General features: G+C 43.5%; 1 protein-coding gene across 1 annotated transcript in view; it reads right to left on the minus strand.

The window, feature by feature from the left end:
- The window catches only part of Col6a6 (collagen type VI alpha 6 chain), a 125,264-nt gene that overhangs the window by 16,132 nt on the left and 82,347 nt on the right, over positions 1 to 26,785 (minus strand). Inside the window, 7 exon segments of the mRNA XM_008825116.3 lie at positions 579 to 1,250; positions 4,180 to 4,276; positions 11,856 to 12,349; positions 16,686 to 16,697; positions 20,140 to 20,176; positions 20,293 to 20,328; positions 22,248 to 22,310. Coding sequence (XP_008823338.1) covers positions 579 to 1,250; positions 4,180 to 4,276; positions 11,856 to 12,349; positions 16,686 to 16,697; positions 20,140 to 20,176; positions 20,293 to 20,328; positions 22,248 to 22,310 — 1,411 coding nt within the window.

Raw genomic sequence — 26,785 nt, forward strand, 5'->3', positions numbered from 1 at the left:
TTTCTTTCTTTCTTTCTTTCTTTCTTTCTTTCTTTCTTTCTTTCTTTCTTTCTTCTTTCTTTCTTTCTTTTATGGATACCCAGTTACACTCGCTACTGGCATCTAAGAAAGTTTTATAAGGTCCTGCCTTTAATTCTAACAGGTAAAGTAGCCTCTCCTAATGCTTCAAGCTCCAACTTTGGAACTTGTAAAGGCAAAGCCAAGAGCTCTTTCATTTTTCTTTGGCTTCTTCTTTTAGTGTGCTAACTGATGAAACCGCCCATCAAAGGGCAGCGTGTTAATGTTATATGGCAAGGGTTCTACTTGGACCAGAGTCCAGGCTGTGATTCATACCCACAGACTACGGGCCCTCGATACAGACAGATGTGGGAACAGCTGCTTGTTGTGATAGCGTCTCCATAGGAACCAGAGGTTTCCTCCCTTCCACCACCCATTATTGCATATTTTCCTTTCTGACTCTGCAGTGCCCTTGAAGACAGACAAGAGACATCCAAGAATACAAGCCAGCTCATCAACCTTTTCCCAGGGACTACCAAGTAGACTCTGAATGTGCAAGAATGAATCGTTTTACAACTTACGCCTGACTGAGTTTATAAAGGACTTCACGAACTTCACAGCATAACTGTGGTCAGGTTTATGAATCCGGCCAAGCTGGATGAGGTGATGGTCCAGAGGGTGGCTGGCCAGGCCTTCCAGCTCCTTGTCGTTCCGAGCGGGACCCAAGGAAAATACAAAAAGGGCACAGCCTTGACATTTGGCTCGTAAGGACTCTTTCTTTAAGGTTTCTCCATCCAGGTGACTGGTTTCCCCAGCCGATATCACAAATATGACTTTGTTTCTCCTCAGATTAGGTGTGTTTAAAAAAATATTATCCAGAGTCCACCGTAGGGCATGGCCTATGAAAGCATCCCCATTCAGCTGCTGAACTGCGTGTTCCACATGCTTTTTCATGAGGCGCTTACTGCTGTAGGTGGTCAAGTTGAACTCGGTTCTGACGGGACTCCTCTGAGTGTTGGGTAGGAAGTTGGGGGGCGCGTGGCTCAATAGGGCCACCCTGTCTCCAGCAATGGAGGTCTCTGGCTCTGCAGTGATTTCAAAGTGATCTATCAGTGCTCCCAGGAAGGCTCTTATGTCTTCGAATTCGGCACTTCCCACATGCCTGGAGCCATCCAGCAGGAACGCAGCGTCCAGGTATGACTGTGTTGGGGGTGGCCTGGCTTGGTCACAGGAAGCATCTGGCTTGCAGAGATCTGCAAACCAAGTCACTTAGGGTTACTACACAAATAGGACAGAATGCAGAAAGATCATAGCTCAACTATTTTAACATTTGGGAACTGCATAGTCTTTGATGTTAAAATAGTTATGAATAAGATTCTATCTATCTCCTAAAGGTTCAGATTTGATAGCCACAATGCTACCAGTTTTTAAAAAAGTTAAACTGTGTTTATTGGAAAGTTTAATCTTGGCTAGGTCATGTCTATAATGTTTGACTTGCAGTTTAGCTCCCGCCTACTAGCGTACACTGGAGCTCAACATGGCCCTAGATTGACAAAGCACAGGTGAAACCCAAGGCCTTAAGTGCCAATGATACTCCTATCATTGATCTGTGAAAAACAACTAATCTGCTTCGAAGACTAAGCTTAAAAACAATGTTTCTTTTATTTCAATGTAAGAGTTTATAATTTCATGTCCATTGCCTATAAAGCTACATTTCACTTTGATATTCCATAATGCTTATTCATTGAAATCACAATACATGTTTGTTAAATGAGTGACTAGAAATATTGCATATTAATGGTCTTCCATAAAGTGAGGTCATTGTTATAAATATTCATGGCTCATTAAGAATGCATAGTAACAAAAGCAGAGAATGGATTTTATTCAATGTGACCACAATGAATGTTCAGAGGAATAAAATAAATTGGAAATGGAGGATCCTAGAAGTCATATCATCTTCTAATTTTACAGAACAGACTGAATCCAGGAGAGTAAGTCATTTTACAAAGGATGTACCATATTACTAGAAGTTTCTATGTAAGAAGTCAGTGGTTTTTAACATTTATGTATTTAGTGTGTATGTCTTGGAGCATGTATAGTAATGGCATGTATGTGGAGATCAGAGGGCAAGGAGAATCAGTTCTCTCAGGGTCCTGACTCAGTTTGTCAGGTTTGGTGGCAAGCACCTTTATGTGCTGAGCGATTTCGCAGGCCCCCAGAAGTCAGTGTTTTATTGTTAGAGATGAGGACATGACACAACATGTGGGGAGGTAGTGGGACAGCCTCTTGGCCCAAGAGTTGGGAGGTCCAGGTTCTGGTCTTGTCACATAACAAAAGTGATGTTACTTTGAGCAAGCCACTGCTGGGCCTCAGTTCTGTAGTTTCTCTGCAACTGACCCAGAGGTCCTTGCAAGGCTGACATTCTAATTTTTCAATAAAGTTGATGGCTGAGGATAAGAATAGCCTCTTTAAAAACTGAAGAGAAAAAGTAGAAATGGAATAACACGTGTGCAGACAGCTGGTACGTAGATACAGGACTGGGCCATAAATAAAAGCTATTAAATAAAAAACCCAATGGCCAGCATGCAGATGCTATGGGTGTAGCAAACTTCCCAGCTCCAGTCTTGCTCACGGACTAAACAAAGATGGCTCTGCCTAAGCCCCTTACTGAAGTTTAATGGCACTTTATGACCCTGCATAATGGTCAGATGACAGAACAGTCACCTGGGTGCAAAGCAGTTTCTAAAATCAGGGACAGCAGGCTGCCCATTTGCTCTGTTTTGTGAGGTTTTTAATTGCAGAAAACGACAGCCAAAATATCTTCCATTATATGTCTAAGAGACAAAACAAGGGTTTAAGCCAAGGCATGAAGCCAAAAATCTATCCCCAGTCACATACGTGCACTTTCTGACTGTGCAGCACACCAGCACACTGTTGGAACTAACATGTTTCGGGGCACAACTGAGAATATACAGGGCAGATGTATCTCCTTCAACATGGTTACCACTTCACTGATCAGCGAGAGGCTGCCAGGCTCCAAACAAACCAGTACAACCCAAGGGGCTGGAAGGTATCAACAGAAAGGTTGGCTGGAGGGCTGCAGGGGGAGACAGACGAGGAGGTGAGGTGCCCTTCTCCCCCTTTTCCCCTCCCTGTAAGGTCATCTACCCTGCATTCACCAGCATCTCACCGACACACGTGGAGAAGGAATTAGACATTTTTTCCAGGTCTAAACGGAGAGTCTGGGGGAGCAGAGTGAGACCCCCATTCTGTGTAAGCTACATGTACTTCAGAACCAGCTTTCTTGGGTTTGATCTGGCTGTGAGCAAATGATCACACGTCTCTAAGCTTCATTTCCTTTGTCTGTACACTGCAGCTAATAGGAGTGCACACATTTTAGGGTAGTTAGAAGGCTGGACTAGCACATTTCATGTAAACTGATTAGAGCGCTGCTTGGAACATAATAAGCCCAGTAGTTTACATCTCAACTGTCATCAATATTAGTGTCATGTGTAATTAGAATAGAGTACAGCTTATAGCAGAAACTTGGTAACTGTCAGCAGTTAAAACACCAGTCACACAAAGGCTTCTACTGTCTTCATGGTTTTTGGAACACTGAGATGGAAGATTAGAACTTTTCCAGTTAGGCCTATAAATCATGTACAAAATACCACAGACTGATCAATGCTGCAGATCTTTTTGATGTTTAACCCTTGGGAGTCAGTGAAGACTCTCCAGTGAGCATTGCCTGAGTTCCTGTTGTTTCCTACTTCTGCTGTACTGAAAAATAACCCAAGCAGAAAGGAGGTGCCAGATTGCTTGAAAGCATTTCTTGGGGGCTGTGAACATTTGAGACTGAGAAAATACATATAAAATGCTTCACAGCACGAAAAACTTGGCCATGAGACAGGCTGAGTTTTTCTGAAAATCATTACTGCTTCTTGGAAGCTGTGCTAAGTAGAGGGGCCAGGAATGCAGCCCTCCTGCTGGGATGCATGAGACCCTTGAAGGCTGAGCTGAAAGGCTCCATCTGTGGAAGATGCAGTGTGCACCTCAAACCCCGGGGAGGTCCCCCCTAGGCTATGCAGAGATCCCTTAGACCATGTTCCAGCTGCTCCTGCCAATGGTGACTCAACCCACTTAGCAGGCCTGATCAAATTAGCTTCTCTCTGTGGGTCTCACCGTAGCAGAAAGTGCATCGCTGGAGTCTCTCTAGCGCTGGTATGTCGTCAGTCCCAGAGGGAACCATGATGACTTGGAACGTGCCAGTGTCATCGATCTAGAAGAAGCAGAAGCAAAGGAAAGATCTGCTTAGTAGGGAGGGATAGAGGAAGCTTCCAGCACCATTCAGAGAGCTGAGGTCTGGTGTGGGCAACCCTGTCCAACAAGGCTGTAGGGAGGTGGTTAGAGCACGGCCAAGTTTAACCCTCCACCCTCTCTTTAGCTGTCAAAAAGAAATACTCTCCTATCTACCACAGCACAGAAAGCTCACCAGTGTGAAGCACTTCCTGGCACAGAGTGGGCAGGCACCATTAAATTTCATACCCACCATCTCCTTAACCCAGTCAGAGCATACTATAGATCCTCACTTTATACATGGAGGAACTGAAGCTCAGAGAAGGGTTAACAGCTGATCCAAAGACATTCTATGCTGAAGTCTTTTAGGAAAAAGAATCAGAGCACTCCTTCTAAGTCCCAGCCCCAAGTACCAGAGGACCATGTAAACCACAGGCTGCTTTTTTGTTTTGTTTTTGTTGTGTTTCAGATAGGCTCTTCCTGTAGCTGCAACTGGCCTAGAATTCACTATGTAGAACAGGCTGGCCTGGATCTCACAGTCACCTGTCTCCGCCTCCCGAGTGCTAAGAGTAAAGGTGTGGGCCACCATCAGAAAGGCTCTTTTAGTCTTTTTAAGTTTCCACTGTGACCTGCGAGTTGAAGCTGGCTCTGAAACAGGCTCAGATCCACATCTGGGTGGTTCTTCTCCCCAAGTCTCCCCAACCCTTTCCTTTCCCTGTACCAACACAGTTAGTAACCCACTAGGGAGCTTCAGGGTGCAGGTTTGACCAGTTTCCTAGCTGGAGCTAGTCTGCACTGTTCATCATTTTGGTCTAGTTTTTCAAGAGGACCATACATACCTTTGTTGCACCTGGGTCTGGGACCAGAGACTGGAGGCCAAGCCAGTGTCAGATCAGAGAGTTTAGGGAGAAGATAAGGAAACTCCAAATGATCAAGAGCAATGAACTTGCCAGTCAGCTGTGGATCTTTGACAGGTGAAGGAAAACTGTGCTGATCCTAGCCCATGGCTAAGATAGGTCAGATGACATTTGTTCCCCCGTGAATCATACTGAGTCTCTTGAGTAACATAACCCCTCTCTGGGAAGTCTCCGTCCCACACTGAATCCCACAGGGCTGGGACCCGAGTGGTCCAGGCTCCACAGGGTAACATCATCTCTCTGACCGGAGCTAAATGGACCAGGGCAGGACATCTGAGCTAGACAGAGCTGTTCTCTCTGGAGTTTGGAACTGGAATCTAAGGGCTGCAAGTCTGATCAGAGGCAAGAGCCTGCAGAGCCACAGGTGGCCGATTCTATGTAGTGGACTGAGGAGGGAGGGAAATGAGACTGGGGAAGAAGAGGCAAGACAGTTCTTCCTGAGGCTTATTCCTGCTTCTGCCTATTTTTTATCCTGTGCACAACAGATGGCGACATGTGTTTCGTCAGCTTCCTCTCTGGGAGCCCACGGCTTTGCCTTGATATGCTTCCTGGGTTAGAAGAGCTCACGCTGAGGGACCACGTGACAACTAAAGATTTGGCTTTTAATTTCCAGACACAAATCCATGGCGAGAGGAGCCTGGAGTGCTGAGGAAAGACGGAAAGAATGAGAGCCACTTGATGTGGTATGAGGGCGGTGCCGGAGGGCAGGCAGGGAGAAGGGACAGGAGCCGTAGGGACAAGAACGGGGCCTTCGTGTAGTGGAAAGCTATGGTCTCCTTCTGTCTTCAGTAAGATCTGCCCTGCTCACTGACTGTGCTAATGGATTCTTGGAAGAAAGAGCTGAGTGCACCCAGGAGAGGACAGGGCACCGGCAGACACTGCTCACCTGGACCTGGGGCCGAGCTACCAGGGTCATATCCAAGTTCTTGTAATGAATGCCACTTAGCATACATATGGTTGTCTGTTGTACTCAGGTTACCTTAAAGTGGTTCTGGTGATCTTTGAACAAAGAGGCTTGAGCAGTCTGTCTGCCCAGCAGCATAGTTGCACTGTGAGTGGTTTTGTGTATCTTTAATTTTTAATTATGCATATGTGTGTGTCTGTGTGGGGGTATGTGCATATGAATACAGGCATCTCTGTAGCTGCCAGAGGCTTCGGATCCCTCTGGAGCTGGAGTTTTGGGTGGCTGTGAGCCACCAGACAGGGGTGCTGGGAACCAAACTCATGTCCTCTGCAAGAGCAGTATACATGATGCCCTTAATCACTGATCTCCAGCCCCTTTGTTAGTGATTTTAAGAGGTGTCTGTGCAGTGTTTCAAGTGAACCACACCTTTGTTCCATCAGGACTGTGATGAGTGATTAGAGACCTAGCCAGTGTTGGCTCAGAGAGTATGGGTCAGATATCTGGGGATTGGAGTTGGGGGAAAAGACCTTTCTTTCCACCAACTACTGGCTCTGGGAAAAAACACAGAATGAGTGGGAAGAAATTTTAGAAACCATGTCATCCACAACCTCATTGTTTTACAGATGAGGAAAGTGAGCTCTGGAGAGGTGTGGAATCCAGAAGGCTTCAGGGTAAGTTTTGTTCTCCCCAAACAGCTCGTTTCCATCTGCACCAGCCACTTCTGTGCTGTACGTGGTTGCGCATCAGTGGGTGCTTGCTTAATTGAGAGCAATGTTTCCCAGGATGCTGTCCAGGGAGTGCTGCCATCTGCTAACTGGCCTTGTGTTCTCCATGTCTACACATAACAACTTCCACATTTCTGGCGATGGCCCTGTTAGCAACTGAGACTCACATTCAATCATGTACTAGCACAATAATATCAAATTAAAAACAGGGTCATCCTCATTGATTCTATGGAGTGGTTTTACTGGTGAGAGTCCACTGGAGCCTGCATTCTTCTGACACCCCTAGTAAATAATCGCTTCATAAAGCCTGAAAGTTTTTTTTTTCCAGAGGTCATTGATCTTATCACTTATCATTGGAGTGGATAGAGTCATATGCTACAGAAAAAAACTCCTGGAGCTGAATGTGGACTGAGGAAAGGTTTCTATGTTCACTTTCCTTCCTTCCTTTCTTCCTTCCTTTCTTTCTTTCTTTCTTTCTTTCTTTCTTTCTTTCTTTCTTTCCTTCTTTCCTCCCTCCCTTCCTCCCTCCCTGCTCCCCCTCCTTCCTTCCTCCCTCCCTCCCTTCCCTCCCTTCCCTCCTTCCTCCCTCCATCCTCCCTTCTTCCTTCACCCTCCCCCCTCCTTCCTTCCTCCCTCCTTCGAACATACTATGTAGCCCAGGCTGACCTTGAACTCACAGAGATCCACCTGCCTCTGCCTCCAAGTGCTGGGATTAAAGGTGGATATAAATACCAACATGCTTGACAGCATAACTAAGGGCTGCAGACAGGCAGCGTGGGCACTCTAAGGATGTTTCTGGATGCTACCCTGCTATTTCCTCCCTACACATCACAGGATTCCACAGAATGGCACACAAGAAAAAAATTCAATTATTATGATGATGGGAAATGTCTTTAGAAAATTCTGTATTAACACTAATGAGTTCGCATATATAGTATACTTTGTAGAAGTCCTTTGAATGCTCTCTCAAGGTATAACACATTTTAAATGCAAAATAAATTCTTAAATGGGCAGTGTCCCCATGTGAGTCCATGAGAGGCTATTACTTTCCTGGGAAATATGAATTTTTAAATCATGGTTTTTAACTTTTGAATATTTCTGTATACTATAGGGGCTTTTTTGGTAAATACTAATAGACCTTAAAAAGCAAATTCTATATTAGAAAAAGGTGAGAGCTGCAGAGATGGCTCAGTTGGTAAAGTATTTGCCACACAAACATAAGAACCAGACTTTGATTCCCAGCAACCATGTAAAAACAGTGGGGCATGGTGCTGCAACTCCTGGGACTCGCTGACCAGCCAGCCTAGCCTAGGTGAGTTCAAGGCCAGTGAGAGGACCTGTTTCAAAAAATATAAAAGTGCCTGAGGAACAACACGAGAGGTCACCCTCTGGGATCCCTGAATACATAGCACATGTATACACACACACACGCACACACACACACACACACACACACACACACACACACAGAAACATGGGGAAATCAGCTTCTGATGGTGGAACAGCTGCTAGAGTCCCCCCACCCCAACCCCCTGCCCCATTTGCACAGGTACCAAATTTCACCCTGTCCTGCCCAACTCTCAGGGGAATTGAGATTTAGAAAAGCCATGGTCAGTATGAAAAAAATTTAAAACAGCCCTCAAATACTGTGTTACTAGACTTTTGGATTCTGTTTCCCTCCTGCCACCTCAGGCATTGTGTTCTGAGTAACCAGCACATTAGCCCCTTGTTCAAAGCCTGCCCAGACAACACTGGTCAGGTCCCTCCCACAGCAGGGTGGGCCTTAGGGTTTTCTCATTTTTTCTTGTATCCTCAGTGCCTAGGACAGTACTTGGCATACACGAGGTGCTCCTTAAGCATTTGTCAGATGAATGAGCCTTCGGACCAATTTCTGAATTCTGATCTTATCTCTGGTTGTACTGCTGCTGCCCAAGGGATGGTCCGTGCTGACCAGATTTATGATTCAAAATTTTTTAAGCTTTATTTTTATGTTTTGCCTGCATGTATGATAGTGCATCACATGCATACAATGCCCGCAGGAGCAGAAGAAGGCACTGGATCCCCTGGAACTGGAGTTAATGATGGTTATTTGTTGCCATGTAGGTGTTGAGAACTGAACCTGCGTCCTCTACAAGAACAGCCAGTATCTTTAAAAAAAATTTTTTTTTAATTTATTGTTTTTTAATATGTATGAGTCTAATGCCTGCATAAGTGTAAGTGCACTCATGTTGTGCAGTGACAGCAGAGGACACAAGAGGGTGTTGGATTCCCTGGAACTGGAGTTACAGATGGTTGTTAGCCTCCGTGTGTGTACTGGGATTCAAATTTAGGTCTTCTTCAAGAACAGCCAGTGCTCTTAACCACTGAGCCATCTCTCCAGTCCAGAGCAGCTACTGCTTTTAACTACTGAGCCATCTTTCTCCAGCCCAAAGGTTGTTGTTGTTCTTAATTAAAAATTTCTGTATGATGTGTGTATGTGTGAGCATGGGCACATGTGTGTCTCAGCGTGCGTGTGGAGGCAGAGGACAACCTCTGGTGTTGCTTCTTGCCTTCCAACTTGTTTGAGACAGTCTATTTGCTGCTGCCTACTCGAGGCTACCTGGCCTGTGAGTGGCTAAGGATTCTCCTCTCTCTGCCTCCCATCTTACTGTAAGTGTGCTGGGACTGCAGACACATGCTACTGATGCTTTACCCACTGAGCAATCTCCCCAGCCCAGGAGGTTTATTTTTAAAAATTTGGTCCTTATTAAGAGCGTGTCTAGGCAATTTAGGCAGAATTAGGAACCGAGATTCACCTGTCTTTGTGGTTGTTAATGTTCCAAGGTTAAAAATAAGGCCCAGAGCAAAATACCCTTCATAAGTTATATTCTGTGCATGCAGATTTGAGTGGGTGGAATGGTGTCAGTTTAAGTGCATATCACAAATGCCATCAAATATCTGCACTTTTTTTGTGACTAAATAAAGCCAGTGGAGGAGGGGCTTACAGGGACTCTAATGACAGTCGCTCACAGGATGTGGAGGCTGTGGCTTCTCTCTGCAGCTTCAGTTGCTGCATAGCCTGGCCCCAGCCTTTTCTAATCCATGTGCATTTCCTTTCTGACACATTCTGAGAGTCGGCTCACCTCTTGTACTACTCAGATTCCATCATCATTAAACAGGGTCAAGCTGCTGAGTGAGAATAATTATAGCAAAAGTTACCATCCTCGGGTGCTTGCTAGAATGTTCTGGGCCCTAAGGCACAGTGCTGTGCCACTTATTCTTCACTTTGCCTCTAGGAAATAGGTGTCACTTTCTTTATTTTATAGATGAGAAATATATTTCAACCCTGTACTATGTATTTGGACATACTACAGAAACTTAGAACTGGAAAGGGCCTAGAAAAAACAGTGCTGGCCCCAGTGTCTAGGAAAGACAAAAATCACACTGACAGGTGAGTGACCAATTTTATACCTGATTGTCACAGAAGGGTGATGTCTTGACCCCCTGGGTTGAGTCTAAACACATAACCCACAATAAATCAGAATTGCATTCTGACAGGTCTGACTTAAATATAACCTGAAGTTTCCCATCACTGTGACCCCTTGTTTCTTTAAATGGAATTTCTCAAGACTGGAGTACAGCTAATTTTCTCCAGTCCTTTTTTTTTTTTTTTTGCCTGAAGACAATGACTTCATTGCTTCTTATTTTCCTTTGTCTAAGTGAAGCAACTGTCAAATGTTTGAACTTATCTCGGATGCATTTTTCCAGTTCTCTTGTGCTGTTCTCTGAGGTTTCCACATGAATGGAGAGCCCAGAATCATGCTGGGGCAGTGCCAACTGGAAGGGCACATTGCTGGGGCCAGTATGTCCTTTGAAATGGAGCCTCCATGGACAGGGTGTTGTAAAGCTCTGCAAAGATTTAATCCCACGTGGTTTACTAGGGAATGCAATGCACTGAGTTTAATCTTTAATCTAAGAAGGTGTAAGTGGATGCCTTTTCCTTTATAAAATGTGGACCTTGATATAGTTGAAGTTACAAAATCAGCCTACTTATCTATTTATTTATTTATTTAGGGGTGTGTGTGTGTGTCTGTGCACACGCTCATTCCTGTGTGTGGATTGTGTATGCACATGGCCAAGCAGATGGATGCCAGAGGTCAACACTGGGTGTCTTTCTCAATGGCTTTCCACCTTATTTTTTGAGACAAGGTCTCTTGCTGAACCCAGAGTCCATCCATTCAGTTAGGCTAACAGGCCAGTGAGCTCCAGGGATCCATCTGTCTCCACTCCTCCTCTTCCCCCAAGCAATGGATTACAGATCCATTTGTGCACTGCATTTGTCCAAATGTGCACTACTGTGCTTGGCTTTTACATGGGTGCTGGGGATCTGAACTCAGGTGTTCATGCGTGCACAACAGGCACTTTACTGACCAAGCCACTTCCACAGCCCCAAATTTTAGGGTTTGGAAACAGGTTTTCATGTAACCCAGATCACCTTTGAATTCAGTGTGTAGCCAAGGATAGCCTTGAATTTCTGATCCTCCTGCTTCTACCCTCCAAGTCCTGGGATTACAAGTGTGTGCCACCACACTTGATTCTACCATTTTTTAATCATACAGTGACTACCACGTGACTATCTAAACACCATTTCCATCTGGTCTCAGGATTTAGTATCTTTAGAGCCATCAAAGCTATAGCCATCAAAGCACCAACAAAGTAAACTCAGCCTCAGGTCCTGAGCTGTGAGCCTGGACAACCAGCTCAACTTCTCCAGGCTCAATCTCCTCAACCATAAAACAAGAGTCACAACCATCTCCATCTCATGCATCCTAGTGGAATTCAACAAGAAAACGAGTACAAAGGGCTTATTCAGTTCCTGGCTGACAGTAATAAAACATTTATCACTGTACTGTGCTAACTAGGATGACCTTGATTTTGAAGGCAAGGAAATACAGTGTTATACTCTCTTCTAAGACTTCTGAATATGGGCAAAATACATGGATAAAAACTGTTATGAGGAATGACCTGCCCACCTACCGCAAAAGCACGCTTAACAGAGGGCACGTTGCTGAAGGCAATCACCACAGGCATGATGTCCAGGGCACTGAACTCCATGGTAGCCGTGGTGATGGACTGGGCATCGGCCGACTGACCACCACTGAAAAACGTGGCGATTCTTCTCACATGAGACCCCGGAAGGGTTCGCTTGAAGACATTCCTGGAGATAAACCTCATGGCTTTGCCAATCTCCCTGCCATCTGAGGATCTCTCATAAGGAAGAGCTTCAATTTCTTTGAGCAAGTGGTCCTTCCCGTGGGCGTCAGAGAAGCGGATGAGGTGCCTGGTGTGGGAGTTGTAGGCAAGGACGGCAACACGTGCACCCACGGGGCAGCTATTCTCCCTGACCTTGATGTCCCTGACCAGAGAGGCCATCATCCTCTTCATGCGCTCAAAATCCACCTCTGTGACATCCCGAGACTGGTCCAGGACAAACACCAGCTCAGTTGGATGCACTGGGCACTCAGGTTTTCCTGAAAGACAAAAGTAAGCCTCTTATCACATAGTATATTTGTCAGTCTAAAAGAAATATGTGGAAAGCAAAGTAATTTTAAATGCTAATGATCAAATATTTAAACATTGAAAAATTAATAACAAATATTAAAATAAATACAAAATATTAAATGTTATATCTTGGGTCATCAAAATTGCTGCTCAAAAAAGCTGAGTTTGCTCCTTTCAGGCAAGCACTAAAAACAAGTCTAGAATTCAACTTGATTTGTTATTAAATTTGTAAGTTAATTACCCAATTTCTTCTAAATAGTACAATCCTCTTAGAAATGGCCTTTTACTTGCATGGCTCAGCTCAAAGGCATCATCTTTTGTCTGTACTTTCCTCAGGACACAACATAAATGTATTTTACTTAATGAGGAAAACACAAAGGTAAAAGGAATTTAAAAAGAAGGGCTGTGAAGCCTCCTTTGCTAATTAAACAAAACCAAACCACAAAACTGTAGGATGAGGGAATGGATGTAGCTCAGTTGGTAGAGTGCTTGACTAGCATACACAAAGCCCCGGGTTAGATCCCCAGCACCACATAAACTGGGTGTGCTGGTACATGCCTACGATCTCGGTACTTGAGAGGTAGAGCCAGGAGGGGCAGAAGTTCAAGGTCATCTAGGACAGCACAGTAAGTTGGAAGCTAGTGGAAGCTACATGGAACTGCCTCCAAAGCAAAGCAAACAACAGCCAGGGGATACAAGTCAGCAGCAGGACCCTTGACCAGCACATATAAGGTCCTAGGTTCAATCCCTAGTAGTGGAAAACAAACAAACAAACAAAAAAATCACCACCAAAACCTGGAAGATAAATAGCAGAAAGTATCTGAAACCAAGCATTAAATGTAAGGCGAGTAGGCAGTAGAAATTAGGGTTTAGCCTTGATCCAAGTGTCCACTAAGAAAGTAGGCAGTAAAAGGGTTTAGAGCTTTGACCCAAGTACTTGCTAACTATGACAGCATGGCCAAATTACTTATCCTCTCTGAGCCTGTTTCCTTACCTGTAAAATGTGAGTCCATACCATAGGCACAGGTCTGTGGTGAGGAATGAATAAACCAACACAGGCCCAGCCTTGGAGCAGGTGCCTGGCACACCTCACACCTCGGTAAATGTTAGTGCCGCTATTCTTATTACAGATGCTTCCGTGATGGGAGGAGGAAAGCGCTAACTGAAAACTCGTTCATTAACAGTTAAAAAAGTAAGCTAACCAATTAAGATGCCTTACTATGTTGAGAAATTTTGAATTATGCTTATCAGACGCTAATCCATTCACTGTGGAGCTGTGCACATTATCCGTTAGTTCCAATTCATTCGTTCTACCTCCAGTGCCCTGCATTTACCACAGCTGACAATTTCTGTTTGATTACCTGATTAACGTGTTCCTTCCATTAATTTATGATGTATGTAACAAGGATGACAGTTGACCTTCTAGGGTAGCTCCTGACATGAGAGCTAATACATGTTGAACCACCGAAAAAGAGTAAACAAGGGCCGGGCGTGGTGGTGCACGCCTTTAATCCCAGCACTCAGGAGGTAGAGGCAGGCGGATCTTTGTGAGCTGGAGGCCAGCCTAGTCTACAGAGCGAGTTCCAGGCCAGCTGGAGCTATAGGGAGACCCTGTCTCAAAAAGACCAAAAAAAAAAAAAGTGATTCTTCATAACAGAGAGAGCTTTAATCAGGTGTGAGATGCCTAAATTGGAGAATGTCATAAAAGGAATGATGTATTTCCCCAGGATGAGTTCCTGGTCTCATTCAATGGGAGCAGGTTGGATGCAGAGGTAATAAGCACAGCTGGGGATGTAGCTCAGTGGACGAGCACTTGCCTGGCAACCACAAGGCCCTGGGTTCCATCCCATGTAACACACACACACACACACACACACACACAATCAATCAATCAATCAATCAACCAACCAATCAATCAATCAATCAATCAGTTTAACAGAGATAAAAAGCACAGTGTGATGGCCACCAGCTCCTCAACTCAGCTCAGGAACTCAGGATGGCTGGAACCGCCCAACTGGCAACGGAGCAGCCTTCTGCTGTGGGCCATTCAGGCCTTTGCCTCCTGGCACAGAATTACCATCTCCTTCTGGACACTGACTCCATGAGCTTCACAGGCAAAGGGAATGATCACAAGGCCAGGGAAAGCAAATGTTCAAATCCAAATCGAATTGTTCATCTCAGTAGAGGCAGAACATAATTTATTAGCCCTTGAATCTAATTAGTGGGATGAACAGATTTTTCAAAATCAAGGTCATGTTAGTTTTATAATTTTTAAAATGAGTAGAATCCTGACCAAACATGGAATTGGTGCACCTAGCTTGGCTTTATGTTTAGGCTGTTGTTTGCATAAGGTATGAAAATAACATTTTGGATGTAATTTAGACATAAGGGAAGAAAAGATTAATAGCCTTGGCTGAAAATCTGGAGAAAGTCCGACTTTTCAGGAAAAGAACACTTACAGCTTATTTTTAGTACAACCTTGAACCCAGCAAGCTTTCAGGCATCTCCTCCCGAGGATTCTGGAAAACACAGTGCTGCTGCCTGCTGCCTGTCACAAAACAGGTGATGTCTCTGCCTGGACACCCAACATCTGCTGACTGAAATGGTATAGCTTTCATACTGACCCCTTCCTCTAATCTATGTCCCTGCAGAAGCTCAAGTGAACTTTAAAACTCTCACTCATCAGGTCATGGCCCTGCGTTTAGTGTTTTCAACAAACTCCTTAAATTGCCCCATCACAATTCTATCAAAATCCAGCCCCTTTATTATAACTTGCAAAGCCAAGCTTGATAAAGCTCTGTATCTGTCTCCATTTTTTTTTTACCATGCCAATCTCTTTTCCTCACTGTGTATTAGTGATAATGGGCTCTGTCAGTTCCTAGAAAATATCTAGGTCTGCCCTGTTTCAAGCCTTTTGTACTGATGCTTGCAAAGCTGTGGCTCCTTTAGTCCAGACTTCAAGTTCACTGCTCAAAGAAGCTCTCTGGTCCAAAGAGCACCTCTCCCTCCCCTAACATTATTCTCTTACAGACCATCCTATGCTTTATCACATCCTCAGTAAGCACAGGATTCTGAATTCTTTCATCTGGACCCTTCATGAGAATGGAAGTTTGTAAGGACAGGAATCTTGTCTATTGTTCAGCTGTGACCTCAGTGTTCAAACAGAGACTAGTGCATAGAAGACTTGAGAAATACTTGCTGAAGGAATAAGCAAACAGAGGGCAAAGGTTGATGAATTATTTTTTAATATTTTAAAAATATTTTATTTTTTTTTTTTTATTTTATGTGTATGAATGTATTGCTTGAATGTATGTTAGTGCATCTGTGTCATGCAATGCCCATGAAGGTCAAAAAAGGGTTTCAGATCCCCTGGAACTGGAGTTACAAATGGTTGTTAGCTGCCATGTGGGTGCTGGGAATCAAACCCTGATCCTTTGCAAGAGCAACCAGTGCTGTTAACCACTGAGCCATCTCTCCAGTTCCTAATATTTTATTTATCATTTTAATTTTTTATGTGTATAAGTGTATGCATGTAAGTGCACCCAAGTCATGCAGTGCCTGCAGAGATCAGAAGGTGCTGGATCCCCTAGAACTAGAGTTACAGATGGTTGTTAGCCACCATGTGAGTGCTGGGAACTGAACCCTAATCGTTGGCAAGAACATCCGGTACTGTTAACCACTCAGCATCTCTCCAGTCCCCATGGTTGGTGAATTTGTATAAAAATTAGAAGGTTATAGATCAAGCTGATGATAGGTTTATATAAAGATATCATGTAAAGAGACATTGTTAAAATACTTACAAACACAACTGAACAAAACTGAGCCAGGTTGTAATTAACAGTAACCTAAGCTCCAGCATTATCTTGGCTGCACTCTTCCCTCACTCCTTATTTGATCACCCTCTGCATCTTAATCCTTAATCTCAGAGAACTACAGAGAAGACAGGACAGAGAGAGGGGGAGGGAGGGAGAGTGAGAAGAGAAGGAGAGAGGAAAGGAAAAAGAGGTAGGAGAGGAGGGAGAACACCATTATAAAAAAAAATCAAATACAAAGGTGAATGGTGATGTTTGTCATTGAGAATGTTAACAATAAAAGAGCCTTCCAGTTGGCTGGGAAATAGCAGCGAAGGTCAGCTAAAGCTGGATGAGTCATTAGAGGCAGGAGTCTGCTACCAGCGTGAGGCAGCAAAGGAATCCCAGATACAATTTCTATCAGCTGTCAGGAGGCACAATGCTCAAACTTCTTTTCCTAGATGTGTGACACTTCAGAGCTTGAGTAAAACATGCTTAAATAAAGATTACTCACCATGTCTGCCAGCTGGGAAGAAGAACAAAGGAGAGTGGGTTATTATTTGGTGACACGTTCTTCAGGGTTCTATACTGCACAGGAAAATGAGCAGTGAGGGTCTACCCTGTCTGCTTATACACTGAACTCAACATCAAGGCAAAAGATGATTTGGAGAGCACGCAGACTGAGCCCAGCATCTTGGGAGAGCACTAATCATTCCAGACTGGGGGGATGGGAAGTAGACAATCTACAGCCATAAATCCACCATAACTCAGCAGCCTGAAGTCAGCTGCTGGAGGTAGGGAACCTCTGCCTGGGAGGGAATGCTATACTGAAGGAGCTGGGCTCAGACTGTCATGAGACAGCCTGAACTACTCTTTACAATGTTTCCATACACATAACTATAGCTATACATACGTGTATATATACATACCTACGTTCACATAAATACACACACATATACACACATATATTTGGTTTTGTTTATTGTTGAGTTTTCCTGTTTCTTTGCAGGGAGGGATGTGCTGGGAATCAAGCCCAGGGCCTGTCAAATTTTCTCATGTTAGGCAAGTACTCTACTACTAAGCGACGTCCCCAACCCCAAAGGCTTGAAGCTCAATTTTACTTGTGTCTTCTACAGTGCTGGATATTGAGTCCAGGCCCTTGCCCAGGCAAGCACTTGCTAGGGAAGTGCTCTACCAGTGACTTACATCCTGAGCTCAAACACACACACACACACACACACACATACAGGTAAGTATAAATTTTGAGTATATGTTTCTAAATAAGTGTGCCTATCTGTTCATGTTCATATATGAATATCTCTTACATGAAATGCTTGGGACTACAGGTGTTACAGATTTCAGATTCTTTCAAAATTTGGAATATTTGCATAATAAGATCTCTTGGAGTTGTGATCCAATTCTATACATGTGATTCATTTATGTTTCATATGCACTTGCGTGCACAGTCTGAATGTGATCTCATACACTGTTTTTAGTGTACCTGTGCTTTGGCCTCATCACGTGAGGCGAGGTGTGAACTTTGCCACTTGTTGCAGTGTTGTTATGCCAAGATTATAATTACCAGAACAAATAAAAGTCCAACTCTTAAATTTAGTTTTTAAGAGTAGGCCCAAACCTGAAGATCACCCGTTCCCCTAGACATCTCTTGGAACTGTCTGTCTGCTGGAACTGTGCTGATGGAACTGTGCTGTTGGAACTCTGTCCCTGAAGCTGTGTGTCGAATCTGGCCCCACTCATAATTTTATTCAAAATGTTTTTTCCAGCTTCAATTGGGGAAGTACAAGCTTGGCTCCACCCTAGTCTCAGCAGACCATCCTGCTCTTTTCATCCCTTGATCTAGAATATGTCATTCATCTGACATCACAAATCCTTCCCAATCTCCACTGTGTCCAATGGAAATGGGGCGCCACCTTTCAGGGTGTTGATATGCTAATTCTCAATCATACCCACATCCATCCATTCATTCATTCAGATTTGTTTGGGTGGAATACCAAATTGAGAATGCCTAGGAAATGAGATCAGGTGTCAAGGTTATAAAACACAAAACCACGTGGTTTTACTGCGGTTAATTAAAAGCCGTTAGTCCAGATTATGTCATTCCCACAATTTGTGACATTATGCCAGCATTCAGGACATTTGGGATGTTGCAGATTAGGGGTGGTCAACCAGTATGTGCAGCATGCTGACTTAGTATATAATTATCAGTGATAGACTTACTCTGAAAGAATAAAACATTTGCTGGACCTGCACTGTCTAGCTATAAACTAGGGGTAGTTACTTAAATTTCTACTAATTGAGTGACATTAAGGTTTAACTTCTCAGTAATGCTATTCGCATTCAAAGCCTCATGCAGCTGGTGGCTATGCTGTGCAGTGCTGTGGGTCCCTCCACCGTGGCGGAGTGCTCTGTTGGGCAGTGTGGCTTTGGGCCACTCACTTGCAGAGACCCTGACCACATTCACAGGATCATGTGCTCTTCTAAAATGGGCAGAAGTTATTAACTACTTTTGTGTTCCAAACAATACTTTGTTTTTGTTTTTTTGACAGAGTCTTCCTATTTCCGGCTCACCTGGAAGTCACTATGTGGACCAGGCTAGCCTCGGTCTGACAGATTTGCCTGCCTCTGCCTCTTGAGGGCTGAGATGGAAGGCAAGCACCACCATGCTCAGCATCTAAACAATACTTTTGAAATCATTTTGTGTACCTTGGACCAGTCTTGCTCTTTGGAATCCCTCGTATTTGAAAGGTCAGGCCCTACTCTTATCTCTGTCTCTTAGTCATTACTGTTCACTTGGCATCCATGTCAGAAAAAAAAAAGCCTACTATGCTAATTCAGCCAGAGGACAACCAGTCTTCCTAAACCCAACATACAGACTTGGATTCTCATTATGGCTCCACTCTGCTACAGAAAGGCAGACTCCAGATCAGGAGGACTAATAGCGTCCAGAACTGTTAAGTTCTGTGCCTCTAGGGCTAGAGAGAGATGGCTCTAGCGATTAAAAGCGCTGGCTGCTCTTGTGGAGGGCCTGGGTTAGGTTCCCAGCACCCACAAGGCAGTTGTAACACGAATTCCAGGAAATCTTACACCCTTTTCTAGCTTCCAAGGGGACACCTGCATGCACACCCATACACTCAGGCACACACGTAAAGTAAAAGGATTAAAAAAATCCTGTGTCTCTGAACAGCACTCTCTACAGAAATGGGCTCACTTTATCAGTTTTCTCCTCCAAATGCCTTGAAGAAACTTGGATCTCTCCTTTCCATCACTGTATTAACTTGGAAGAATTATATATATTTAAATGGACATTCAACAGGATGAAGGTGCATGTGAATATAGTATTACAGCATCAACTAATATTTATAATAACAAAGATATATTCTGTTATGAGGGTCTTAAATTCAAGAAGGATTTTGCCAAATCAAAAGGGTTTTTTGCTTCTTAAAATTGTGAGAGAAAAATCATTGGCAGAATAAACATTATTATGAGTTTTATAAGTAAGCCAATCAGTCCAATCAAACACATTTTCCAGGAATAGAGTAATAGACCATAAAGCAAAGTTGGGGATCTTACATACTAGGACATGTTGGCACAGCTGACCTTCATCCTGCTGAACTCCATCCTGTTAGTTGCTGTCCAGCACTATTAGTCATTTAAAACAAAGCTCAGTGTGAATCTTCTCTGATTGATTTCACCATTAGGAAAGTCTTGACCTCAAACCTCAATCTTCCCCAGGTTAAAAGCAGCAGGTCTATTACTGCACGGTGTTTGGAACGGGTCCAACAGACACCCTGGCGGGCAGAGAGGGAGTTAATAGCACCATCCAGGCTGACTCAACATTTATGCATTGACATCTCTAATGTTAAGAAATTGTCTAGTAGATTGCTTTCATTCTAAGAGCAGTATCCTTGCCTTCCTTCCAAGAAAGCTGCTTTAAACAGGGTACTTACGGCTGTGGTCCCGCACATACTGAATGAGGTCACATGTCTGCAATTCAAAAATAAAACAGGAGATTACCAACAGATCACTGGATCACAAAGTTTCAATATAGATAAAGTTCATGGTGTGCTCAGAGCACTGTGTTGGAGTGAGGGGGTACGTACGGAGAATGAAGCCAGTCCTCTGGCTCCTTTCACGCCCTGTGGAAGGAAATGAACAAAATGTCTTTTATGGCTACAGATAAATACCTCAGAAGCCAAGATGTGCACCAACCTTGCCCTGAGAAAGCAAGAGCTTTGAAAGAGATTACTCCTATCAAGATCGACGGAGCAGAGAATACAGGTAGGGCACGTTTCCCCCAGTTAAGAAGAGCATGCTTGGGCTGGAGAGATGGCTCCGCAGTTAAGAGCACTAGCTGTCTTGCCAAGGACCCAGGTTCAATTTCCCAGCACCCACATGGTGGCTAACAACCATCTGGTAACAACCATAACTCCAGTTCCAGGGGATCTGATGCCCTCTTCTGATCTCCGTGGGCACTGCATGACGTGGGTGCTCTTACACACATGCAGGCAATACATTCATACACATTAGGAAAAAAAAGAAAAGAAGAAGAGAGTGCTGAAGGCTGGAGAGACGGCACAGTCATTACGAGCACTTGCTGCTTTCTAGAGGACCTGGGTTCAGTTCTCAGCACTTACATGGTAGCTATACCTGGGTGTAACTCCAGTTCCAGGGGATCTGACACTTTTCTGGCCTCTGCATGCACCTGGTACACTTACATACTTGCAAGTAAAACACACACACACACACACACACACACACATATATATATATATATATATATATATATAATGAATTGGAGACATGGCTAAGTGGTTAATGAGGACCTGAGTTCTGTTCCTTGCACCCACATCCAGCAGCCTTACAGCGACCTGTAACTCCAGCTCCAGGGACCCGATGTTACCCTCTGCATGAACACTAGTAGCAGGCATTCATACAGACACACATGTACACAAGTAAAATAATAAAAGTAAATCTTAAAAAAAGAACACACAGTGCATACACAGTCTTTAAAGGCCATTAAGGCCTGTAGAGCTCTAAAGCAGGTATTCAGCTCAGAACTAGCAAAGGCTGAACAATGTGTGCTTGGGCACCCCTCCTGTGGCTGAGTTTTGGAGTCTGCACCCCCATGCCCTAGCTCTACCACAGGCATCAGCCAGAGCTGAGCCTCAGCCTATTCCCACTCATGAGTAGAGGACAAAGGACCAGCCTCAAACTGAACCTGAAAGGCTATCTCAGGTTATATATCCAGCTGGCTTCCAAAATGGGTATATACTCATATACGGCTGGGCTGGGGACAGAAAGGACAAAGTAGAGTTGCCCTTACTTTTAATGTGTTCAATCCCATCCTTGCAACAGAAGGAGTCTGGCTGTTCTCAGAGGGGGGGGTGAGAGGGAGGGAGGAAGGGAGGGAGGGAGGGAGAGAAAGACACCCAAGAAAATGCAGTGGTATCCCACCCAAACTCCCCAAGCAACAACATGCTCCATGTGAATGCAACTTGGGTCACCACGTACTCTTTCACATCTGTTCATCCACTGATCACTCTCTATGTAGAAGGAAGGCGATGATTAGAAAGATAAACCAAAGTGATTCAAAAGAGTGAGAAACCTTGGACAGGCAGCTGCTTTGGTGGCAAAAAGGGCTTGCCGTCAAGCCTGACGACCTGAGTTTGATCCCTGGATTCCACATGATGGAAGGAGAGAATTGACTCCTGTAAGTTGTCCTCTGACCTCCCAAAACACACGTGCATGCACACACACACACACACACACACACACACTAATAAATAGGTAGATAAATGAATAAATAAATGTAAAAGTTTAAAGACTGAGAAATCTCATTTTAGTCTGATTCTCTCATTTCATCCCACCTTTCCTTCACCTCCCAAGAAACACATTTAATTGTCTCTCTTTCCTCCCTTCTCAGAGCACATCGAATAGTGAAAAACACGGCCAAGCAGCAGAAGCACCAGGCATGCACATGTGACAATGGAGTTTGCATGCGTTGACTTTCAAGATACAAAAAAGTTCCAGTGTAATTTGTTCTCTCCCTACTTACCTTCCGTCCAGGAGGTCCTGGGTCCCCAGGGGATCCTGGCTGTCCTGGAATCCCAGCAGATATCTCAAAGTAGAATTAATTTATTTTTAAAATTACCTTTTATACATATATGGAGGATTTACATTCAGATTTACAATATTTCAAAGTTAAAGTCCCAAAGTGAAAAACTCACTTTCTTCAAATGGTACTTGTTAGCATTTTAGTTACTCTCATGTTCTTTTGGTATTAAGATACTTTCTTTCTTTCTTTCTTTCCTTCTTTCTTTCTTTCTCTCTTTCTCTCTTTCTTTCTTTCTCTTTTCCTTCTTTCCTTCCTTCCTCCCCCCTCTCTTTTATATTCATTTATTTATTTATTTTTAAATAAGGGCCTCACTGTGTAGCCCTGGATGGCCTGGAACTCACAGAGATCTCCCTGCCTCTGCCTCCTGAGTGCTGGCATTGAAGGCATGCGCCACCACACCTGGCTGAGATACAGAGTCTGTTTAAAAAACTGATTTCTAGCATGCTTTTTCCTGATGCTTCATTTTTCTTTTTGTTTCTTTGATACAGGGTCTTTCTATATAGGTGATTTGGCCTTGCATTCATGATCCTCCTTCCTCTGCCTTCCAAGTGCTGGGATTATGGGTATAATCCACGCCTTCCTGCTACCTTTTAAACTAAATATATATTTGGACATTTTTGTGTTACTAAACAATCTTTTTCTAAAAATATTATTTTTATTTTAGTTATTATTTTTATTTTATTGTGTATGCATGTATTGTGTGTATGTAGGTAAGTGCACCCATGTTGTGCAATGCCTGCGGAGGACAGAAGAGACTGTCAGATCCCCTGGAACTGGAGTTACAGACAATTGTGAGCTGCCATGTGGGTGCTGGGATTTGAACCCGGTCTTCTGCAAGAACAGTCAGTGTTCTTAACCACTGAGCCATCTCTTCAGCCCCGGACTAAACAACCTTTTGCAAAATTACTTTCATAGCTGCATGGTATTCTATTTTTTGGTATACCATAATTTATTTAATCGGTCCCTTACTGCTGGCATTTAAGTTTGGCATTATTAGCAGACAATGCTATTATAAAATTGTATGCACACTTCCGATTATTGGAAATATTACTAAGACTGACTGGAATTGTTGGATCAAAGGAAAATGTTTTTCTATGAAACATGAAGGTAACCAGCTGAAAAACAAAAAATTTGTGGCCATGTGCTAAGTCACAAAAATCTATGGAAAAAAACCCACAATAACCTTAAAATAGTAATAATAGAAACACTTCACAGTTGGTGGAAATATTTGTAATATTTGAGGATAATAACAATAAAAAAGTTGTAATCTGTTTTACTTTGTCAGAAGGTTTTCCACATGCATTCAATAACACAGCTTAATCCCAGAAAAAACCCTAGAATTTAGTTTTTTAAAAATGGAATAATATTGTTTTCTGTGTTCAAAATGCCAGAGGACTTATAACCTTTACAGTCATAAGGAAGTTATGTATGTAAGGAAAAGAGGCAGCTACTAGCTTTAACACCGTGGAAGCCGGAAAGCAGTTGTGAGTGTTAGATGGCCCAGCAGACTTGAGGAATCTAAGCCCTGAGAATGCAGCAGGGAAAGCCAAGACCCAGCGTGCTGGGATCACATTCCTGGGAGGCTCCTGCTTTGGCAGTGCCCAGTACTTCCAGAAGCAGAGGTGAGGGGAAGAGGTTAAATGAGGGGGATTAGTGGAAAATCACTTTAGGGTTCCCAGGTCTCTATTTTCACTAGGTGGATGGATATCCTTTTCTCCAGAACAATAAACCAATATAAAACTGAAGTGGACCTGTAGGCAGAGTGGAGGACCAATGATGCACACTGTACCAGGAGACAATAAAAAATGCCCAGTGAGAGTGAGCCTCCAACTCTCTTTGTCCACATCCTCTGGAAAGCTGCCTTCTAGAACTGTAGTCTCCAGGAAGGGTGGGAAAAGAGTTCTTACAGGGGACTCTAACTAAAGAAGAAAGATAGAAGAATACTGGTATGAAAGGTTTGTTCAACAGAGAGCTCCACCAGATCATTGTTCAGTGAAATTTGTATCTGACAAACTTAGAGCTTCTAATCATGCTGTTTGTCCTCAATTCTTAACACAGATGCCTGGCTCATTCTAGAGACAGAAATGAAACAAATGCCAAAATTGAAGAAAAAGAAAACCTGCAAGAAATGCTTGGAAAAGAAGATCTAAAAGTGTCCACCTATAGCCTCAGAAGGATAATAAGATACTTTAATCATGAAAGGAGAGCAGCGTACTGTAGAAAAGGAAAAGACACTTGAAAACTAACACAGGAGAGATAAATTATAATAAAGTCAAGGGACCTCTCTATAAGGAGATAGAAACACCAGTGAGATACACAAAAGGAAGCAAATTAAAGGGCTATATTAATACACTAAACAGCATTTTGAAAATATAAAGGGGGGGGCACAACAAATCAACAAAATAAAAAGCATCCTTAGAACTGAAGGCTATGCATTTCCAGTGTCAAGGGGTCTACTTAATACCCATGAACTGTACACTCCCCAATATGCTAGGTCACTGTGGTGGTTTGAATGAGAAGCATCCCCCATAGGCTCAAGTATTTGAACACGTGGTCAATCAGTCACTATTGGGGAGGTCATGGAATCTTTAGGAGGAAGCACAACACTGGAGGCAGGCTTTGAGAAGTCGTAGCCTTGCTCATTTCCAGTTTCACCCTGTTTCCTATGTGCTCTTGAAGCTGTGAGCCCTCAGCTTTCTGCTCTGGCTGTCTCCTGTCATGCCTCCCCACTATGATGGGCTCTTATCTCTCTGGAATCATAGGTCTAAATAAACTCTTTCTTCTATAAATTGTCTTGGTCATGGTGTTTTATTACAGCAACAGAAAAGTAACTAATACAATCACTAAACCCATGACATATCAAAACACCAGAGACTGAGAGAAGATCTAGTGGTATTCTAGAGAGAAAAACTGCTGCATAAAGATGAATGGGGGTCTGAGTAGGCTTGCCCTCAGAAAGCAACAAAAGAAGCCAGAAATCATAGAAAACGTGACTGTCTTCAAATTTCAATGAATTACTTCCAAACCAGAACTGTACACTCCCCCAAATATTGACATATCTGGAGGTAATGAAGTCATTTTAAGAAATTGTCTTCATAAAAAACAAAAATGTACCTTTTCATTCAACAGTTCTTAGCAGCCTGCAAGGGTTTGAATGTGAAATGAACACCCAGGCTCACACTTTGAGCCCTTGATGTCAGTTCGTGGCCCTATTTTGGGAGGTTCTGGAACCTTTAGGAACTGAAGTTTAGATGAAGTTACTGGGATATAATTTGGAGGTAAGGCTGGAACCCCAGCCTGCTTCCTTTCCATCTGCCTCCCACCATCATGCTGTTCAGCCTCAAAATGAGCCCAGGAACATGAACCAAGTGACAAAAGACCATATCCTCCGACACTGTGAGCCACAGCAAACCTTTCCTCCTTCTGATTTACGTAATGTCTTGTCACAGTGATAAGGAAAGTAATGGGTACAAAGCTCCTGGTGAGCTTTCCATGAAGAGAAATTCAGGAGGATCTGGGAATGGAAATGAGAGAGCGGAGAGGAACCCAGAGCCGAGGTGCAGGGCAGCTGGCAGCTAGCACTGGGCAACAGGGAAACCAGATCAGGCCGGTCAGGATTAAATTTGATAGATCTGCTATATCCAAATGTCTTTGGTGGCAAGTGTCTTTAACTGCTGAGCCATCTCACCAGCTCCAAACGTCTTCAGTAGGTATTTAGATCAATGTCAAGTTAACAAGAAATCAGGAACATTCAGAGTAGGAAGTCAGTTCATATTGCCTAGAACTCAAACATCAAAAAGCAGGAATACGGACAGACTGTCGATTCCAAAGCAATTGTTTGGAATGAAAGCGGTTGTTTCTGGAAGAAGGAAATGGGAGGAGGAGGAGGGATGCAGGGATTCCTTTTCTCTTTCAGTGCTGGGAACAACAAGCACTATATCCACACAGCCCCAGTCTGGGATTGCCATTTTTAAAAATTTTTTTCAGATGACAGATAAATGGTATTTTAAAGAATGGAAACTTATGAGGCTGCACGACTCTGTAAGCTCAATGGAAGTGTTTAGTGGGATAGAATTTTGCCACCCCATATGGCAATATCTGGAGGCATCTGGTTGCTCTAACTAGGGGAAGAGGGTGATGCTGGAATCTAGTGGGTAGATACCATGAATGCTATTAAAATACCCAATAGTGGACAGGGAAACTCATAGCAAAGGATTCTGGCCCAAGATGGCAATAGTACCCAGGTTGAGGAAACCTGCTTTGTACAAAGTTTTGAGGTTTTTTTTTTAAGCATACATACAAACATGCAATTATGTACAAATAGAATAAGTTAAAAAAATTTCGAGACAGAGTCTCACTATGTAGCCCTGGCTGGCCTAGAACTCTGTATGTAGAACAGGGTAGCCTTGAACTCACAGAGATCCACTTGCTTCTGCCTCCTGAGCACTGGGATTAAAAGCATGTACCACCATGCCGGG

The sequence above is a fragment of the Nannospalax galili genome, unplaced genomic scaffold (genome assembly GCF_000622305.1).
Source record: "Nannospalax galili isolate Female #2095 unplaced genomic scaffold, S.galili_v1.0 scaffold369, whole genome shotgun sequence".
Classification (NCBI taxonomy): Eukaryota; Metazoa; Chordata; class Mammalia; order Rodentia; family Spalacidae; genus Nannospalax; species Nannospalax galili.